Here is a 17,070-nt window from a genome sequence, read left to right as displayed (position 1 = left end):
ACCCACTCTTGCTTCCTTGCCAGAGCACACACATCTCTAGTCGGTTCATACTCACTGAGCACTGACTGCTACATTTATTTTTCTACATGTTGGGGACAGAATGAGGTATGATGAACACAGTCTTGCTCTCATGGATCCTCTAATAATTGTGTGCTTCATAAGCATGTATGGAGCATGCTTATAGGCTGGTGGCTTATCTCATGCTTAGAAGCTGGTGGCTTATCTCATGCTTAGAAGCTGGTGGCTGAATGCAAGCATGCTGGATTTCCCCCCTCATCATTGAACAGTTTCTCTGTGTAGTAGGACTCCTCTCATGAAGTAAGTTTCAGGAACAGCGATCACCAGTTCTCATCCTTGATAGAACATCCCTGTGGCCTGGAAGCAGAGAAAGAGGCAACATCCAGAACAGGGACTATTTCTCAAAAAGAGATTTTCTTGGTGTTTCTGAAATCTCAGTGCTGTGTGTCCAGGCCTTGAGTTTTAGTGTCCACTCCCTTTCCTCGGAACATGCGTGTCTGTGTTTAGCCATTTCTCTTATGACACTGCTGCTGAGTTGGAGGATTGCCCCTGTGTGCCAAGATGTGGTGGTTGCAAGTGACCTGCTATAGCGGATGAAGGCACGAAGAAGCATTGCCTGCCTTGCTGCAGAGAGATTGTGCTGAGGAAAGGCCCTGTCCTGCTCTCTTTTTAGAGTGACCTCTCCAGCCCTTCTACTTGTGATGTCGCCGATCTAGCCACCCAAGGGGCTTTTTCATGGAGTCTTCCCACCTTAGACAGAATTCCGCTTGGTCTCCTCCGTTGATCCTCAACAAGAAGGAATAAAGGGTACTGTCTGGGTAGCCTCTATTTCCAGTTTTTATCCAGATCTTTACTTAAATTCTTTTCTTATTCAAATAATGAAAGTAGAGAATGAGGTTGTATCTCAGTTGTAGGTACTTATTTATCTATCATACACAAGACCCTGGATTCTACTCCAGCATGGCATATACATCGTTTGTCAAACCCTGAGAGTAGTCAGCGATCTCTCAGTAACTTCCTTATGCCTCGTCTGACCTATATTTAAAACATACTCCCTGAGGCAGGCAGTTTGCTGTTTACCATTCGCTGAAGAGAATACAGGTTTTTCTTCATTTTCATTTTTATTTAGTTTGTTTCTGTCCTGCTCCATCTTGCAGGGAAGTCAGGAAGGTAGTCAACCCCCAGCCCTAGCATCTCCACTCTCCTGGCATCCTCACTACTGCTGAGGCTACATCTTCACCGACAGCCTTTGCCGACCTCTCTTCCGGGACTCTGACCCAGTATCATGGCTCCAGGCCTTGGCTGCTCTCCGCTTCATCCTTCTAGCGTCCATGCTGCCTAAACTCATAAGATGTGGAAGAGTCGCACATTACCAAGCACAGCTGGCATCTTGCGATACAACCTTTGCCTCTGTGGACCAGCTCTGCCCTTAAGGAAATGCTTCCTAGAAGATTTCAACTCAGTGGTGCTGGTCTGTCTGTTGTTAATAATGGCTGATTCTCCAGTCCCCGCTAACCAGCATCAATATTTCCAGTAAAGGTTTTTCTTCAGTCTCTTGTCGATCACAATTGATTCTTCAGCCCCAGCTGATCGTAAACTGTCCTGGGATCTTAATACAAAATGCCTCACAAATGGCCCTGATAAGTCTTTCAGGGATTCTCAGCTTCCCTCTGAAACTTCACAAGCCAGGCCTCCATCATCTGCATTTCTCTCAGGAGTGTCTTCCTATTCCTACAGAACAGCTCACTAAAAACTCTGAGAACTCAATGGCTTTTCCAGGCAGAAGTCCAAACACTTCCATAGTCCTCTCAAGAAATAACATGAACAGGTCTGTCACAGTAATAGCCTACTCCTAATTTCTGTCCTGGCTTGGCTTTGTATGGCTGTAATAAACACCACACCATGATCAGATGCAACCTGGGGAGGCAAGGGCTTACTTTATCTCATAGCTTAGAGTTCCTCATGACAGGAGGTCAGGGGAGGGAGCCTGGACAGATAGTAAAGCAGAGACCATGGAGAGAGAGGCTCTGCCTACTGCTTTGCTCCTCATGGCTTGCTCAGCCTGCTTCTTAATGTAACCACCTGCCACAGGGCTGCCATGGCCTGCAGTGGGCTGGGCTCTCTCACATCAATCACTAATCTAGACAGAGGCCCCTCAGATTTGTGTACAGGCCAAGCCAGCAAAAACTAGTCCATTAATGTGTCAGGGTGGAGGGAAGGGGATGATGTGGGTTTGGTTTTGGTTTGGTTTGGTTTTCATGATAGGATTTCTTTGTGTAGCCCTGGCTATCCTTGCTGGACTTGCTCCATAGATCAGGCTGGCTTCAAACTCAGAGATTCGCCTGCCTCTGCCTCTCGAGTGCTGGGAAGAAAGGCGTGCTGGAACCTTCACTTGTCTCTCTCTCTCTTTTTTTTTTTTTTTTTTAAACCTTCTTTTTCCTTTAATGAGTTATTTATTTTTATTTTATATGCATTGGTGATTTGCCTGTATCTGATCCCCTGGAACTGGGTTCACAGATAGCTGTGAGCTGCCGTGTGGGTGCTGGGAATTGAACCCAGGTCCTCTGAAACAACAATCAGTACTCTTAAACCTCTGAGTCATCTCTCCAGACTTTAACCAGATTCTCTTAACTTAGATGAGTAATTCAGCTAGCTTGCCCTGTTTTCTGGTCATGTAATTATTAATTTGGAATTTACTTGTTTTAAATTCAGTTCATGTTGATTGATCTCATTGTTAAATATAAAATGCTGTAGTTGAAGCTAGACGAAGGTAAAAATAAATTTCACCTGAGGATGAAAATCACTTTCAAACAATATTGGCAATGATAAAGGAGAGAGGGAGAGGGAGAGGGAGAGAGAGAAAATATGAATGAACTGAGAGTGGGCTCAGCTGCTTGTATGGGAATTCTGAAGAGCAGTGGCTTCTCCTCTGGTGTCAGGGACTCCAGGGTTAATGTTTCATTACACTGCCATGATGCCTTGTATCTCTTTCTTTCTCACTGCTGGATGGTGTGTGACCCCAAGGCCACCAGCCGTCGTCTACACACTCCTCACACTCTAGCCACATGCATGAAAATGGTCAAAGGTAGAAGGTCAGGAGCCACCTTAGAAGAAGGGAAAGGAAAGCTCCTGACGGGAACCTCATCTGCTACTCTGGCCAGGGTTGTGTAACATGTAGCAGCTCCAAGGGCAGTTGTGCAGTGCGGCGGAGATCCCATGCCCGTCATTTTAAAAGCCCAAACATGGAAATTCCAACCCAATGAGCTCTAGTATTTCTCTAACATCATATGCCTTTGAGATCCTTGGGGTCTTGTTTTAATGCAAGTTTCTGGGCATCTTCTCCCAAAATTCCTTCACTCTTGGCCTGAGTTGCATTTTAGGCGTCAGAATTTCAACTGATGACCCTGATACATATGGTTCCCATAGCATACCTGGAGAAGAGAGTGCTGAGCTCCCTCTCCTGATCCCTCTTAACTCTCAGAAATCTATCTTGTTCCTCATCCCACACAACATCTGGGCTTAGTTCCTGTCCAGTGGAAGACTTCTCTCCTGCCATTATCTTCCTGTCCCTCTGCCTGCTTACCCAGCCTCTGCCCATTACTCCTGATACCTGAGTTCCTATTAGATTCCGCAGCTCTAAGCAGGTCACCTTCCGGGAGGAGGCTGTCTGAAACTCTTGAGGGCACCAAGGGGTTGCTTCTCATTCTACATTGCTAGACTTGGCTTAGTTTTCAGTTCAAAGCAAAACATGGTAGCATCATTTTTATTAAGATTAAGGGATGCAGTATGATGGTTCAGTAGGTAAAAGCCCTTTTCTGCAAACCTCACAGCTTAAGTTTGACTCCTAGAATCTATGTAAAGATGGAACAAGAAAAACCAAGTCTACAAGGTTGTCCTTTGTCCTCTGACTCTTGCATCATAGCGCTTACATGCCTACATAATACACATCATACATACATGTGCATGGTCACACATACAAACAACAATAATAAATAAAATAAAGACTTTTTTTTTTAAGATTAAGAAGTGGAACACTAACAGAAATAAAAGAATGCTCCAAGGTTGTTAAGTGCTGAAAAAGTTTTTGTTTTTTTGTTTTGTTTTGTTTGCCAATTGTTATTTTGGAAACCTTTCTGTAAATGCTTTTGAAAGCTCTGCGGTAAAGTAGAAAGTTGACAAATGTCTTTCTTAAACCACAGATGTGAAGGAATAGTAAACATGGATGTCAGGAATAGAAAGAGAAGTACTGTGTCCACTGACTTTATAAAGACAGAGGTGTAGTTTTGTCAATATTTACCTTCTGAGAGACTTCATTTCTGCGTGGGAAGAGACTGACCCAGTCCCTCTCTCACCCTGGAGCTCTTGAGTCAGCCCTTCCATCTGTCTCCAGGACACATACCTCCTCTTCCTCCCTGGAGGCTAGGTGCCCCTGCTCTGTTCTTCAGAGTTCCTGGCCTTACACAGTGAAACTCCTCTATCAGTGTATGAAGTATGTGGTAGAGTGACTTGTAGATATTCTGTAGATGGAACCTGGTTGACCATCACCTTTCACTTGACTAGTGTCTAGTGCCTTGCACACAAGAGTGTTCAGGAACTAGCTGCTCAATAGTGCAAGAAAGCGTAGTGGACTCTGTTCTGCCATTTTGCTCACAGCTCAGCCTCTTAATGACAAATCATCTGTTACACGGTTGCAGTGCTTAGCAATGGACCTGTTCTGGCAGGTGACTTTGTTGTGCAGACAACAGAGTACTAATCACCAAACCAGGGTGAGCACAATGTCACTAGGTGATAACATCTTGTGAGCCCACAATTGCATATGTGATCTATTTTTGTCTGAAGTCAGTAATGTAGTCCATGACTGTATTTTACTGCACTGTAGTGATTTACTACTGAGGGACAGCTAAGAAATCCTTTTTCTAACCAAGTGGTCGTAAGCTGCTATGCTTCTTGGTCCTTAGTTGGCTTACTGCTGGCACTGTGTCCTGAAGTCTATAATTTGCCGCTTTTTTTCAGCTCAGCATCTATTGAGTATTGAAGGTGGCCCCACTTCGTTCCTCTTAAACGTTCATATCTGTAAAAACTGTGCCCTTCGAGCTCAGAGAATCGTCAAAGACTTTGATTTGTTCTAAATGATGTATTCTTCAGTTAACAATTGTCTTTCTTGCTCAGATAAATAATGAAGGTAAATGTTAACAATGAATCCCACTAGGCTAGGCAAGCAGCTCTTGGTATCCAGGATCACCTAAAGACCCTGTCCCTAAGGGCATTCTTCCACGTGTTCTTCATCAGTGTAGAGTGCTGTTCTTGTTGGAAAGCTGCACTGGCTGTTTAGAGTGCTGCTCGGTTAGTACTGCCTCTTCCTCACTGCGACATCCCCACTGGGAGTGAAGGACTGTTGCTCAGTGGGTCCTGAAATGGTGAAGGATATGTGGAGCCAGGCCCAGAGAGAAAGAGAGGTGGCTCAGTCCTGACTCAGCAGTCAGATGTAAAAAAGGACTCAGTACGTTCATGACCAGAATGAAGACACTCATTTAAATGCATGGCTGTTGGGGTCTTTGTTGAGGTCTGTGGCCTATGTTACCACCAAAGGCCATGCCAATGTCTGTGGTCTGTGCTGCCGCCTGCAGCCATGTAGATGTGTGTGGGCTGTCCTGCTGCTGGGGACCATACTGATCTGAGTGTCCTGCACTGCCACCTGGGGCCGTGTTGATGTCTGTGGTCTGGGCTGTCTCTGAGGGCCTTGTCTGGGCGTGGTCCTACTGCACCTGGGGCCAGCGGTTGTGATCTGTGCTGTCCTCAGAAAATGATGGAGGCCCATAATTCATCCTCCTTCTGACTGTGTTGAGCAAGCAGGCTGCCTTTGCAGTGATCTAGATGACGGCAAACAGACAATTGAGAGGAAGGGACAGGGAAGTCGTCTGTGACAACCCCTGTCCCCATTCCAACCCCTTCCACCAACATATCAGCCTAGACAGGAAACCACGGAAGAGAACTCTTCAGAAGTGATAGAGACGCTGAAGTGTAGCTCTTCACAGTTGATGGCAAGAGAGAACCCGGTCCTATTTACAAAGCAGTCTGCTGAGAGTTTGCCCACGCTCCAGTGAGTATATAGATAACACAAATTGGACTTGTTTATTTTTGTTTTTCTATTTTTTTTTTTTTTGCCTTTACTTTTTTGTGGGGTCAAAAGAGTGGGGTGGGAGGACATGGAAGGACTGGGAAGTGAGTGTGATCTGGTTGCATGATGTGAAATTCCCAGGGAATCATTAAAAATGTTATGTTGGAAAAAAAGTGTTTCTTTTATAATAAACTTGCATGAGTATAAAAAAATAAATAAAAATAAAATGCTTGGCTGTGGGTGGTCACACTGAGCAGATTTGGTAAGTAACTGAGAGAAACTTCACTGTTTAGTGGCAACTGCTTGGCTAACAAGTCCCTTTTGTCAAACTCTTTTCAGGGACAATAGGACTCCTAGGTTTAACCTTTGTGCCTGAGCTTTGGCTTTGGAGGGTCCATTTTATGGGAAGGTTGTAAATATCTGACCATTCTATCTCAAAGGAAAACAGCAAGGTTGTACAGTTATTGAGTGTAGGAAATATATTTAAGGAGAAATAGTTCATTATTGAGGGGAAAAGCCTAAGAATTGGGTAACAAAGGAGAAAAGGTCTCAGGTTCAAAGAAAATCAGTAATTGAAAGATTTATGTAGGGGTCTCACTTAGTGGTGGCATTAGCTTAGTGTATAAACAACTCTTATTTATATTTTCATGAGGGCTGAGGGACACTTGATTACCCTTTGCTGAATGCTAACTCTAAATGCAAACCAAATGCTGCTTGGTGAATTGCCGTGGTAACCATATTGAAACACTTCATTCTGGCAGCAGTACATTTGAAGGGAAGAGGTTTAATTTGGTCCTACGTCTTTCAGAGTAGACTTTGTCATTAAGTATATAGGAGAGGAAAAGGGGGTGGGGGAGGAAGGAAGGGAGACTTAGTAAGTTCTGCTGCTGTTATTTTAAATCTCTATGAAACTTTTTATCTTTTCACCCAAAGTGATTGTAGATAATCAGCTACTCCTGGTCGATGTCCTGCCTTTCCTCGGTTGACTTCTCCTCAAGAATTAACAATATGCATAAGAATTGTTGCCCCAGTTGATATGGATGCTGATGAGAAGACTGTATCAGGAAGTTTGGAGAAGGCTGCCAGCCTAGGAAATTTTAAAACCTCACTTAAATTAGAAATTCAATCAATTGAAACATGGAGTGTTAGTAGAAATGAAGACAAACATGGCTATCACAAGAACAGCTATTTAGTAAAAGATACACAATCATTAGCAAGGCAGAAGAGACTATCTCCTACCTCTGAATTAAGTTATATTCTATTGAATTCTGAGATTTATTAACCAAAAATTATACCACTTTCCAGGAACACATACACAAATTCATTACCTGTTTTTAGCCTCTCCATTAAAAAAAACCCCAGTGAGAACACAGTGTCAGGTTGTGGAGTTTGGCTTATGATGTCGAACAGTGTCTGCTGTCAGTGATAGTGAGGTGTATTAGCTCTAAAGGCAAGTTGACATCTACAGAAAACTTGTGTTGTTTAGCTAATGACTTTAGTCTTCCTCCCGAATGCTGAATCAGAACTGTCAGTTGTCCAGATTGGTTCATCAGTGTTTCACTTCACTTAATTCCTTTGGGAGTGAATATTAAAACATAAAGGGTATTTAGGGGCAGAGCTTATGGGAAATCAGGATGTTGATGACCAGGGTAGAGCGTGAGCCTTGTCCCGTTGGCGTATACGTGTGTTCAGAGCCCTGTGATTCTCAGAGTAGAAGGCCTCTAAGCATCTTGATGAAGCCGAGTTTCTGAGGAAGCCTCTTGCATATCAGAAAAGGGAAGACCTTCCCAGGGGCTAATGGCTGTTCTGGAGACTGTACTGTCAGGCTGCAAATAGGGATGCTGGCTAAATCTGCCTCACAAGCTCTGGAAGGGTGAGTTTACAATGACAGACAAATCCAACACCTTCACAGCTTACAGTGTGTGCCCTGGGCTCCTGACACGCATTGCCAGCATCAGGCTTTCTCCTCTGGGACCCTTAAAGCTCCTCTCACACCTGTGGAACTTTTTGTGTGTACCACACAGGGGATGGGTCTGAGAACTTGATTTGCCTTCTTACGATTTTGTAATCTGCTAGGCAAGTGTGTGGGTGTCTTCCCTTCATTTAGTGGGATTTTTCATCTTTATGAAAAGGAATCTTTGGAGCACTTACTAGACAATTTTCCATAAAACAGAGAACTAAATGCTATACCAGATGATTCCTGCTGAAACCCATGTTGATTGCATAGCTCCTTGTTTATAAAATCAACTGCTAGTACTTGTTGTTTAGAGCAGGCTTCTTGAACTTTGTTAACTACCTCCATTGCATGAAAAGTATCACTATATATAAATATATGAAGTATCAAGATATTTATAATTATTATATATAAACGTCATAGAAGACATAGTTATTTCTAATTGAAATTCATCTACTTCTATACTGATAGATTCACTTTAAGATGTGCAAAGTGCCAGTTATAAAATAACGAATTGGGGTTGTACTTAGTTAACATGTTTGCAGTGGGTTCTGTTCTTACGAGAGACAGACAGATAGACAGACACAGACACTATCAAATCTAAGCTGAAGTCTTGTTTCCTCCTTCGTGTCTGGGATAGCCACATGCCAGGGTTGAAGCTGTGGTTCTCATGATTGAGTAAGTGTGAAGGCATGTTGACTTGGGCATTGTGAAGTGCTTCACTTTCATGTAAATTGTTTACCCTGTTGCTTTACCAACACCCCAAACTAAGCCCGTTGGCTGGCGAGCTTCCTTCAGTCCCTTCACGGAGGCTTTAGTGTGTGAAGTGCAAGCTGAGTGGCTGAGGAGGGCTGCTTTGGAATTCTAGGGAGCTCATTTTAATAGTTACCAAAGCACCACTTAATTAAGCCCTTGATAGTCACCATCTTTGTGCAGAGTGCTTTTGATGAAGTGAAACCCTTTGTGCCTCCACAAAGTGTCCTCAGCACTAGCAGGGACAGGAGTCCGGAATCCAAGCATGGCTGGTTACCAGGGATACTTCATTGAGAGGAGAGGAGACTTGGGGCACCATCGCTTGTGCATAATTGAAGCTTTGTATCAAGAAAGTAGAAGTTACCCAGTATTGTTGCAGAGGCAGAAACTGCATCCATAGGTAAGTGTGTTGAGGACTTTGCTTTAGACTGGGTGTGTGAGGGCACAGTGGGATAATTCTTGATTGAGCCCCAAGGGGTCTGTCAGGTAGAAATAGCTTTTTGTCACTAGATTTGGGGCTAACATTCTCCAGAGAAAGATTAGATTAAGTGACTCTTTTAACATTAACATTTTATAATTTTCCTCTTAACACTTTGTCATTCTTTGAGCTTGGGAGTTTTCTTTCTCTCCAGTACTCCAGCTCTTCAGTAATGAAGCCCTGAGCTCTGTTTACATGGCTGCCCCTGGCACAGACCTTCACGTCTTCCCACCTTGCACACTGCAGAGGCCTGTAAGGGGTCCCAGAGTCCATTTCCCTGTGCTCTCCACTGCTGCCATGCTTGCCTTGCTAAGCGCCCACCCTGCCACGGAGTTACTATTTCACCATTTTCCTAAGCGAGCTCTGCAGACCTGGAATGGTAGACTCTCTGCCTTGATGGACTGAAGGCAAGGCAGCTGTTGGTCAGGACCACCATCTTCACGTGGAGCACAAGTTGAGTGCTGTTGGCAGATTGCAGGTCCTTAAGTCCATGTGTGAATCAAGGGCCCAGTTCCTTCTGCTGGCCACTGTGCCGCTCTTCTTAGCTCCTAGAAAGCACCTGGAAGTCTTTGGCAGGTGACCCTCAGCGACAAGTCTGAGCAGGTGTTTGCTTCCTCACGTCCCTCAGAGAGTGCCTGTGATTCTAACAAAAGTAAACATTTTAATTTTAGGGGACATAATTTGAAATCTCTCCCCAAAGGAGGCAGGCAGACAAATGAACCTTGTCAGTGGTGTGCTTGCAAACAGGATGCCCTGGCTGCTTAATCTGACTCGTGGGGATGCAGTTGGGCCTCAGTGGTCCCTGTACTCCTGGCGGGCAGCTGAGTGAAGCTGCAGCTTGCTCTCTTAAAGGGAGAGTATGGAGTTCTCCGGCTGACCACCCACTCCACAGCAATGGTGGGCTAGGCTCCAAGGAGTGGAGTGGGGCTGTCACTCTTCCTTGGGGTTTCTCAGGCACCTGCTTCCAATGCTGCACCTCTGGGTCTGGATTGAACAGGGTCATGCTTGGTTGGCAACATTGATTTTATGTTTATTTGTGAAGGGACAGAATATGAGATTACCAAATAAAATACGATTTCAAAAGTTATTAATGAAAGAATATATTACATTCGCTTTTAATGAGATCCTGGTATTGCAAAATGATTCCGTGTAATGAATCCCAGGAAATCAATGTGAAGTTTAATTGCAGCGACAGCCACATTGTATAGGGACATTACTCTGCTCGGTGTTACTAATGCAATTCATCAACCTTCTCTTCCTTTCTCCTTAAATTAATTGCTTTGATGAAGTCAGTAAATATATTTATTGTTGGCTTGTGATCCTTTCTAGAAAGGTCTTAGAGATCCAAATTCTATCTAGTCATGAGTGGCTGCTTTCATTTTTCCGTGTGTTACCATTTATACATTCTTAGGGCCCAATTCTGTAAACTTTTCATTTATCGTAGTCATGAGTGTCTGCTGTCATTTGTCCGTGTATCACCATTTATACATTCTAAGGTCCCCATTCTGTAAACTTTTCATTTATCGTAGTCATGAGCGGCTGCTGTCATTTGTCCGTGTGTCACCATTTATACGTTCTAAGGCCCAATTCTGTAAACTTTTCATTTTTACTTCTTTCTAAACTCATTTTCATTTCCTTTGTTAGCCTTTTGTAAACCATTTTCTGTGTCTTCTGAGCTTATTAGATAGAACTGTATGTGAGTCCGAAATCTGAAGTGTTTTCTGTTTGCCCCTCTCCCTCTACTTTCTCCTCTTCCTCCTCCTCCTCCTCTTCCTCCTCCCTCACCCCCTGCTTCCCTCCATCCCTCTCTCTCTGTTTTCCAGACAGGGTTTCTCTGTGTAGCCCTGGCTGTTCTGGAACTCACTCTGTAGGCCAGACTGGCTTCAAACTCAGAGATCTATTTGCCTCTGTCTCCCAAGTATTGGGATTAAAGGAGTGCATCGCTGCCCATCTGAAGTTTTCTTACGCTTGTATACCCTTTTTCAACTTTAAACAAGGCAAAGTCTTCAGGCTTTTGGTTTGTTTTTGACAGTTCATTGATGATAGTACTTTGTCAGCTACTGTGATGGTAACTGACACAACAGTCATTTTCAAGGCCTGGAATCACCATGGAGTTGGCTTTGGAGCATAAGTCATTACAGAACCAGAGCTAAAAAACTGCTCCCAGAGCGTTTCCGTCAAAATAAATGTTGTCCGAGTGCTGAGCCTGCTGCACTGTCCCAGGTCCTGCCAGGTGCTAGCTGCTGCCACACCGTCATGTGCACTTGTGACGTGCAGTGCTGTGTCTGGGGGACAGGTAGACTGTCCCCCAAGCCGAGGGATTGCCAGTGCCTCTAGTGTCTGACCAGCTTCCTTTGTTCCTTCATCTCCTGACCTGCCTGCCTCTGTAGCCCTCATAGAGCCCTGCCCCCTCACCCCTGCCCTGGCTTCTCTGCTCCCTAGTCCTTTGCCTGTCTGCTCTGCTCTGGAGGAAGCTGCCATGGGAATGCCAGGTGCTCACTGCATTTGCACCTACTGTGTCAAAGGAAGACCTCTTGCCCAAGAGGCATGCTGTTAGAGACTCCTTCGTGGGATGCTTTGATGGAGTTGGTAGATATATTCATTGTTGGCTTGTCATCCTTTCTGGAAAGGTCTTAGAGATCCCAAATTCTACCACAGTAATGAGTGGTTGCTGTCATTTTAATAAGTTGATTCTCTCAGGTGCTTGTTCTAGTCACAGAAAGCTGGCTGTATATACAGTATTCTTAGCACATATACTTGTTTTGCATTTCAAATTGACATGGAGCACAGCTAAAGAAAAATAGAAATTTAAGAGACCACACTGAGGAGATGGCCTAGTAAACAAAATATTTGTTCCACAAGCAAGCCAGGGGACCTGACTTCAGATGCTCATTCCCCAGGTAAAAGTGGTCGTGAAGGTGCATGCCTGGGGTCCTAGCACTGGAGGGAAGAGACGAGAAGATCCCCAGGGCTTGTGAGTCTCAGGTTAAGTGAGGAAGCCTAGCTCAAGAAAAAGGCAGGGGAGGGATAGAGAAAACACTGGGAAATGAGGAAGACACTGGATGTCAGCCTGTGGCCTACTTATGTGCATGTACCTGCACACACACACACACACACACACACACAGAGAGAGAGAGAGAGAGAGAGAGAGAGAGAGAGAGAGAAACTGTATCTGATCCAGGTATTAGGAAAAGTCTTGTCCATATGGTAAAACTGAAGGACTTCTATAAGCCCCTGATGAGACTAGACTGAAGGGCATGCTATGGGCGATAGATAGATGCCATTTCCTTCGCTAGCATGTACCCTTGTAGGCAGTAGTCCCACTCCAGTCCCTTCCTGTAGCATCTCATGTAGCTTTCAGGAGTGCACCTCATCTCCATGATTCTAGTCTCCAAGTCTTTGCATCTTCCATGTTTTCCCTCAAGCTGTGATGTTCTGAGGTTTTTACACACACCTTCTCAGGACACACACTGCTTATGATTTCTGTCCCCTTTGCCCTGTGCTTCTGTCTCCCAGTGTCCCCTCTGAGCTCCTGTTTTGTGCCTTGTCTACTTTCTATATGTTTACACCCCACCCCCACCCCCGTGCCCTACGGTTCCTCAGAAGCAGCACATTTCCTGGTGCACAGCTCCATCGCCTGTGCTCTGCTGTGGCTCTGCTGTGCTCTTCCGTGGTCTGTCTCCTCCATGCTGCCTGCATGCAAACACTTTCCTTCCTCTTCCTTGTTGTCTTCCCACCTCTCCTGCCCACGGCATTCTGACAGTTCTCTAATCCCGTACACCCCTAGTGTTCCCATTGCTCATTCTCCCTGTGCTCATTCACAGGGGATCAATGAGGTCACTTGGTAGATTGTTTCCCTGTCCCTGCGTTGCCTGGGACTGGACTTCACAGTGGGTCTCCTTCCTGCACAGACTCCCAGGGACTCTCAGCTGGCTACCAAATGACATAAAGTCCAGTCTGGCAGCTATCACCTTCCCTCCTGTGCCTCCCGTGCATACTCCTTTCTTCCGGCTATGGTGACACCACTGAGGATAGAGCAGGAACCATGCCCACGGGACTCTTGTATTCGTGGAGCTAGCATTTCTGTGAGGAGTCACTGTGTGGTGAGTGCCAGTGGGAAATGCAGAGGATGACCTCGGGAGGGAGCTTCTGGACTGGCCTGCTATAGATGAGATGGCCAGAGATGGTCTCCCTAAGGACAGCCTACATGGAACCCAAAGAAAGAGAAGGGGCTAGCTCAAAGAGGGAGAGAGCAAGGACCCTGAAGTACATAGCTCCATGTGACTGGGCAGTGGTGAGCCAGCTGAGGAGCAGTGGGTGCACTTTAGTACAGCCAAGGAGAGTTTGAACATTATTGCAGGTACAATTTCAACCACTTCCATTGGAGGTGAGGTGCTGTGATCTGTGCCCAGTTCATTCCAGAGAGAAGCACTGTGGGATTGGGAGACCAGTTAGGGAGGAAGCTCCGGCAGTGATGGATTGGACTAGGTCAGGGTGTTAGAGTAGACAGAGTTTGTTGTGGGCTTTCCTGTGTACTCCCTGAAAGATAGGCAAAAGAACAATAGCCTTTGCCCTCCAGAAAATAGCATCTTCTCTTCCCCTAGTTACGACAACCAAAACTAGCTCCAAGCCTGGGAAGGTAGTTCATTCAGCAAATGGGAGGACCCAAGGTTTACTTTCAGAATCTAAAAAAAAAGAAAAAGCCTGACATGGTGGACATTTATAATCTGAGTACTGGAAAGGCAGAGACTAGAAGGTTCCTGGGGCCTCATGGGCCAACAGCTTAGCCTAATTATCAAATCTTAGGCCGTGGTACAACACTGTCTCTAAAATACATGTTGTCTCCACCTATACTGAAGCAACATATGAGGTTGTCTTCTGACCTTCAGTGCATGTGTGCACCTGCACATCCAGACACACAGTGTCTTCAGGCAGTGCCCATGTTACCCGGGTACAAATGTGCTTGTTTGAAAGACATTATCCATGTAGAACACACAGCATTCCCAACTCCCTGTTGTGCTGTGTACCCGATCACACTCTCCATTTCTCCTTTCTCCATAGTGCAGTGCTAGCTTGAAGCTTTCCTGATTAGCTCACCATTGAAGAATTTTCTGGGGACTTCTTACTGCTTATCTCCATGCCTCTCATAGACTCTTCTTAGCTCTGTCAGCTTCTATAAACTCAAAGAAGGAAACACCAGGGCCTCCCAAGGAGCAGGAACCTCATTGCTAGTGTGAGCCATATGGCTCTGTTTACAAACTGATGGTGGCTATGGTGCTACCATCTTCCTCTATTCCATTACGGCCCCATGAACTTGTGTTGTAGGCAAGGCCTCTGTTTCAGTTGTCTGGAGTACTGCAGAGTTCAAGCCCTTGCTGTTTGCTGTAGTGTGGTACTCATACGAAACAGGTCTCTTACCTCTCTCTGTGTACTCAGAACACTGAGCACAGCTTTATCTTTTATAGTTGCCAGCACTGGTATATTATTGCTCGCAAATTGCTAGTGCATAAATATTTGTTGAATGAATAAATGAAGGATGAATCTGGAAGACCCGTTTTATTTTCCTGCCTTTAAATCTAATGGAGTTTAAAAGGAAATATTTATGTATTCTGTATCTACAACTTTTACATCAGAAAAGTGCATATTTTAAAAAATATATTACATTGTGTGTGTGTGTGTGTGTGTGTGTGTGTGTGTACATGCATATACGTGTAGTGTATATGGTGTGTATGTGACCGTCAGAGGACAACTTATAGGAGTTGGTTTTCTCCTACCATATGGGTCCTAATGTTTGAATTCAGGTTGTCAGTCTTGGAGCAGGAACTTTTTTCCATGGAGCCATCTTGCTAGCCAGAATGTAGAATTTTAGGTGTAAGAATATCCACCCAGAGTTTGTGCTGGCATCATCATCTGGTATGTGTGGGAGATGGCTCCTGTACCCCATGCCTTCTCCTAGAAGTCCAGCTACTGACCAGCATCTCTGTGTCTATATTGCAGCTCTCGTGGTAAGCACCACTTCAGCAGGCTTTGCACTGGCTCCAGGCCCTTTCGACTGGTCCTGTTTCCTGCTTACATCCCTTGGAACCGGCCTTGCATCCTGTGCAGCCAACTCCATCAATCAGGTCAGTTCTCCTCTGAGCCAGGTGATGCTGTTATTACTCATTGGCTTCATGTTGGAAGAACTCCCTAGATCCTATGTCCTACTGGAGAAGCATCCTGAACCCACAGAGGTGGCCTGTGGAGGTCTCGGTTTGGTTTGGTTTGGTTTGGTTTGGTTTGGTTTGGTTTGGTCTGGTCTGGTCTGGTCTGGTCTGGTCTAGTCTGGTTTGGTTTTTGAAATAGATGAGTGCAACAAGCTATGTACTTGAAATGGTCAGGATTCCTTGGGTTAAAAAGTATTAAAAACTGCACAAACTTTGTGTTCTCTTTATTTCAGAAACCTTTCCTGGAATTCATCATGATTATATGCTGTTGATATAACTTTCTTTCTTTCTATTTTATTTACTTGTCTTTTCTTTTTTAAAAAAAATTAAAGTCTAGCTATGTCACTACAAGGGGATTTAAACACACTGTACAGGGTCCTTCTACCACTGTCTCCCAAGGAGCTAGTATTAGCAATTTGCCACCTTATACAGCTTCTGCATTTTAAGCCACTTCTATGCAAAACACAATATTTCAAATATTTCATTTTTGTTAGTTTATGTGTATGTGTGTCTGCGTGTGGCTATGTGCATGTGAGTACAGATGTCTAGGGAAGGCAGAGGCGGCACATCTACCGCTAGAGTTACAGGTTACTGAAATCTGCCTAGCCTGGGTGTAAGAAGATGAGCTCAGTCCCTCTGGAAGAGCAACACATGCTCTTGACTTCTGAGCCATCTCTCCAGCCCCAGGATGTTTGAAAGGAACATGCCCAGCTTTTTGAAAAAACCAGTAGTTCAGCACTACTGTTTATTTGGTATGTACAGCCAGATTATATCATAGAATTAATAGTCAAGTATTAATTTTAATGGATCATTTTTCTTCTCGCTATTTTAAGCACCCAGATGGTTCTCTGAAATAGTTTTTTCCTTTGCCTGGCCACTGTGGTGTGTCCCAACGTTGTGGGTTTTTTTCCATAAGATACTCTACTGAAAAAGTCTTGGCTAAAATTTAAGGAAAATTGCCTCATCACCAGAACACCCAAGAGCAGTTGGCACAGTTTTCAAACAGGAATCCACATTACCATCAGGAACCAGCTCGAATGTTCATAGCATGCTGTATAGAAGAAGCTAGTCTGTAAACTATGGGGAAGTCATTTGATTATGCTTAAAATCACGTGCCTCCAGAAAATGTCCTCCACGTTTGGAGGATGTTACTTGTTTCAAATAGGGTTTCTATTGTTATTGCTTTTGACACAGAGTCTCCCTGTGTATTTATGCTGGCCTGGAACTCATCATGTAGACCAAGGGGGCCTTACAGAGATCTGCCTGCCTCTGCTTCCCCAGTGCTTGGACTAAAGGAATGTGACACCACACACACTGGCCTGTTGTTTATTTTAACGTCAAAATAATCTTATAGCCAGGCCAGCATCAGAGAGGATGGCGTAGTTCTCAAGAAAAGAACAGCAGAACTGCAGTCTGCAGTGAGGCCGAGGCACCTCAGCCGTTTATGCTGACTTCCATGAAGTAGCCCCTCCTGGAGTCTGTTTCTCCATTGGTAATCGTAACCTCCATGTATTAGGCCTTCTCAGGCAGAAGGATAAGCCAGGGT

At 44.7% G+C, this 17,070-nt stretch overlaps 1 protein-coding gene across 1 annotated transcript in view; it reads left to right on the top strand.

The window, feature by feature from the left end:
* The window catches only part of LOC110331676 (protoheme IX farnesyltransferase, mitochondrial), a 115,183-nt gene that overhangs the window by 19,108 nt on the left and 79,005 nt on the right, over positions 1-17,070 (top strand). Inside the window, exon 4 of the mRNA XM_021212474.1 lies at positions 15,319-15,443. Within this exon, the coding sequence (XP_021068133.1) occupies positions 15,319-15,443 (125 nt within the window). The remainder of the gene's footprint in view (positions 1-15,318; positions 15,444-17,070) is intronic.

The sequence above is a fragment of the Mus pahari genome, chromosome 14 (genome assembly GCF_900095145.1).
Source record: "Mus pahari chromosome 14, PAHARI_EIJ_v1.1, whole genome shotgun sequence".
Taxonomy (NCBI): domain Eukaryota; kingdom Metazoa; phylum Chordata; class Mammalia; order Rodentia; family Muridae; genus Mus; species Mus pahari.
Note: the sequence above shows the minus strand (reverse complement) of the source record. Positions and strands in the feature narration are given on the sequence as shown.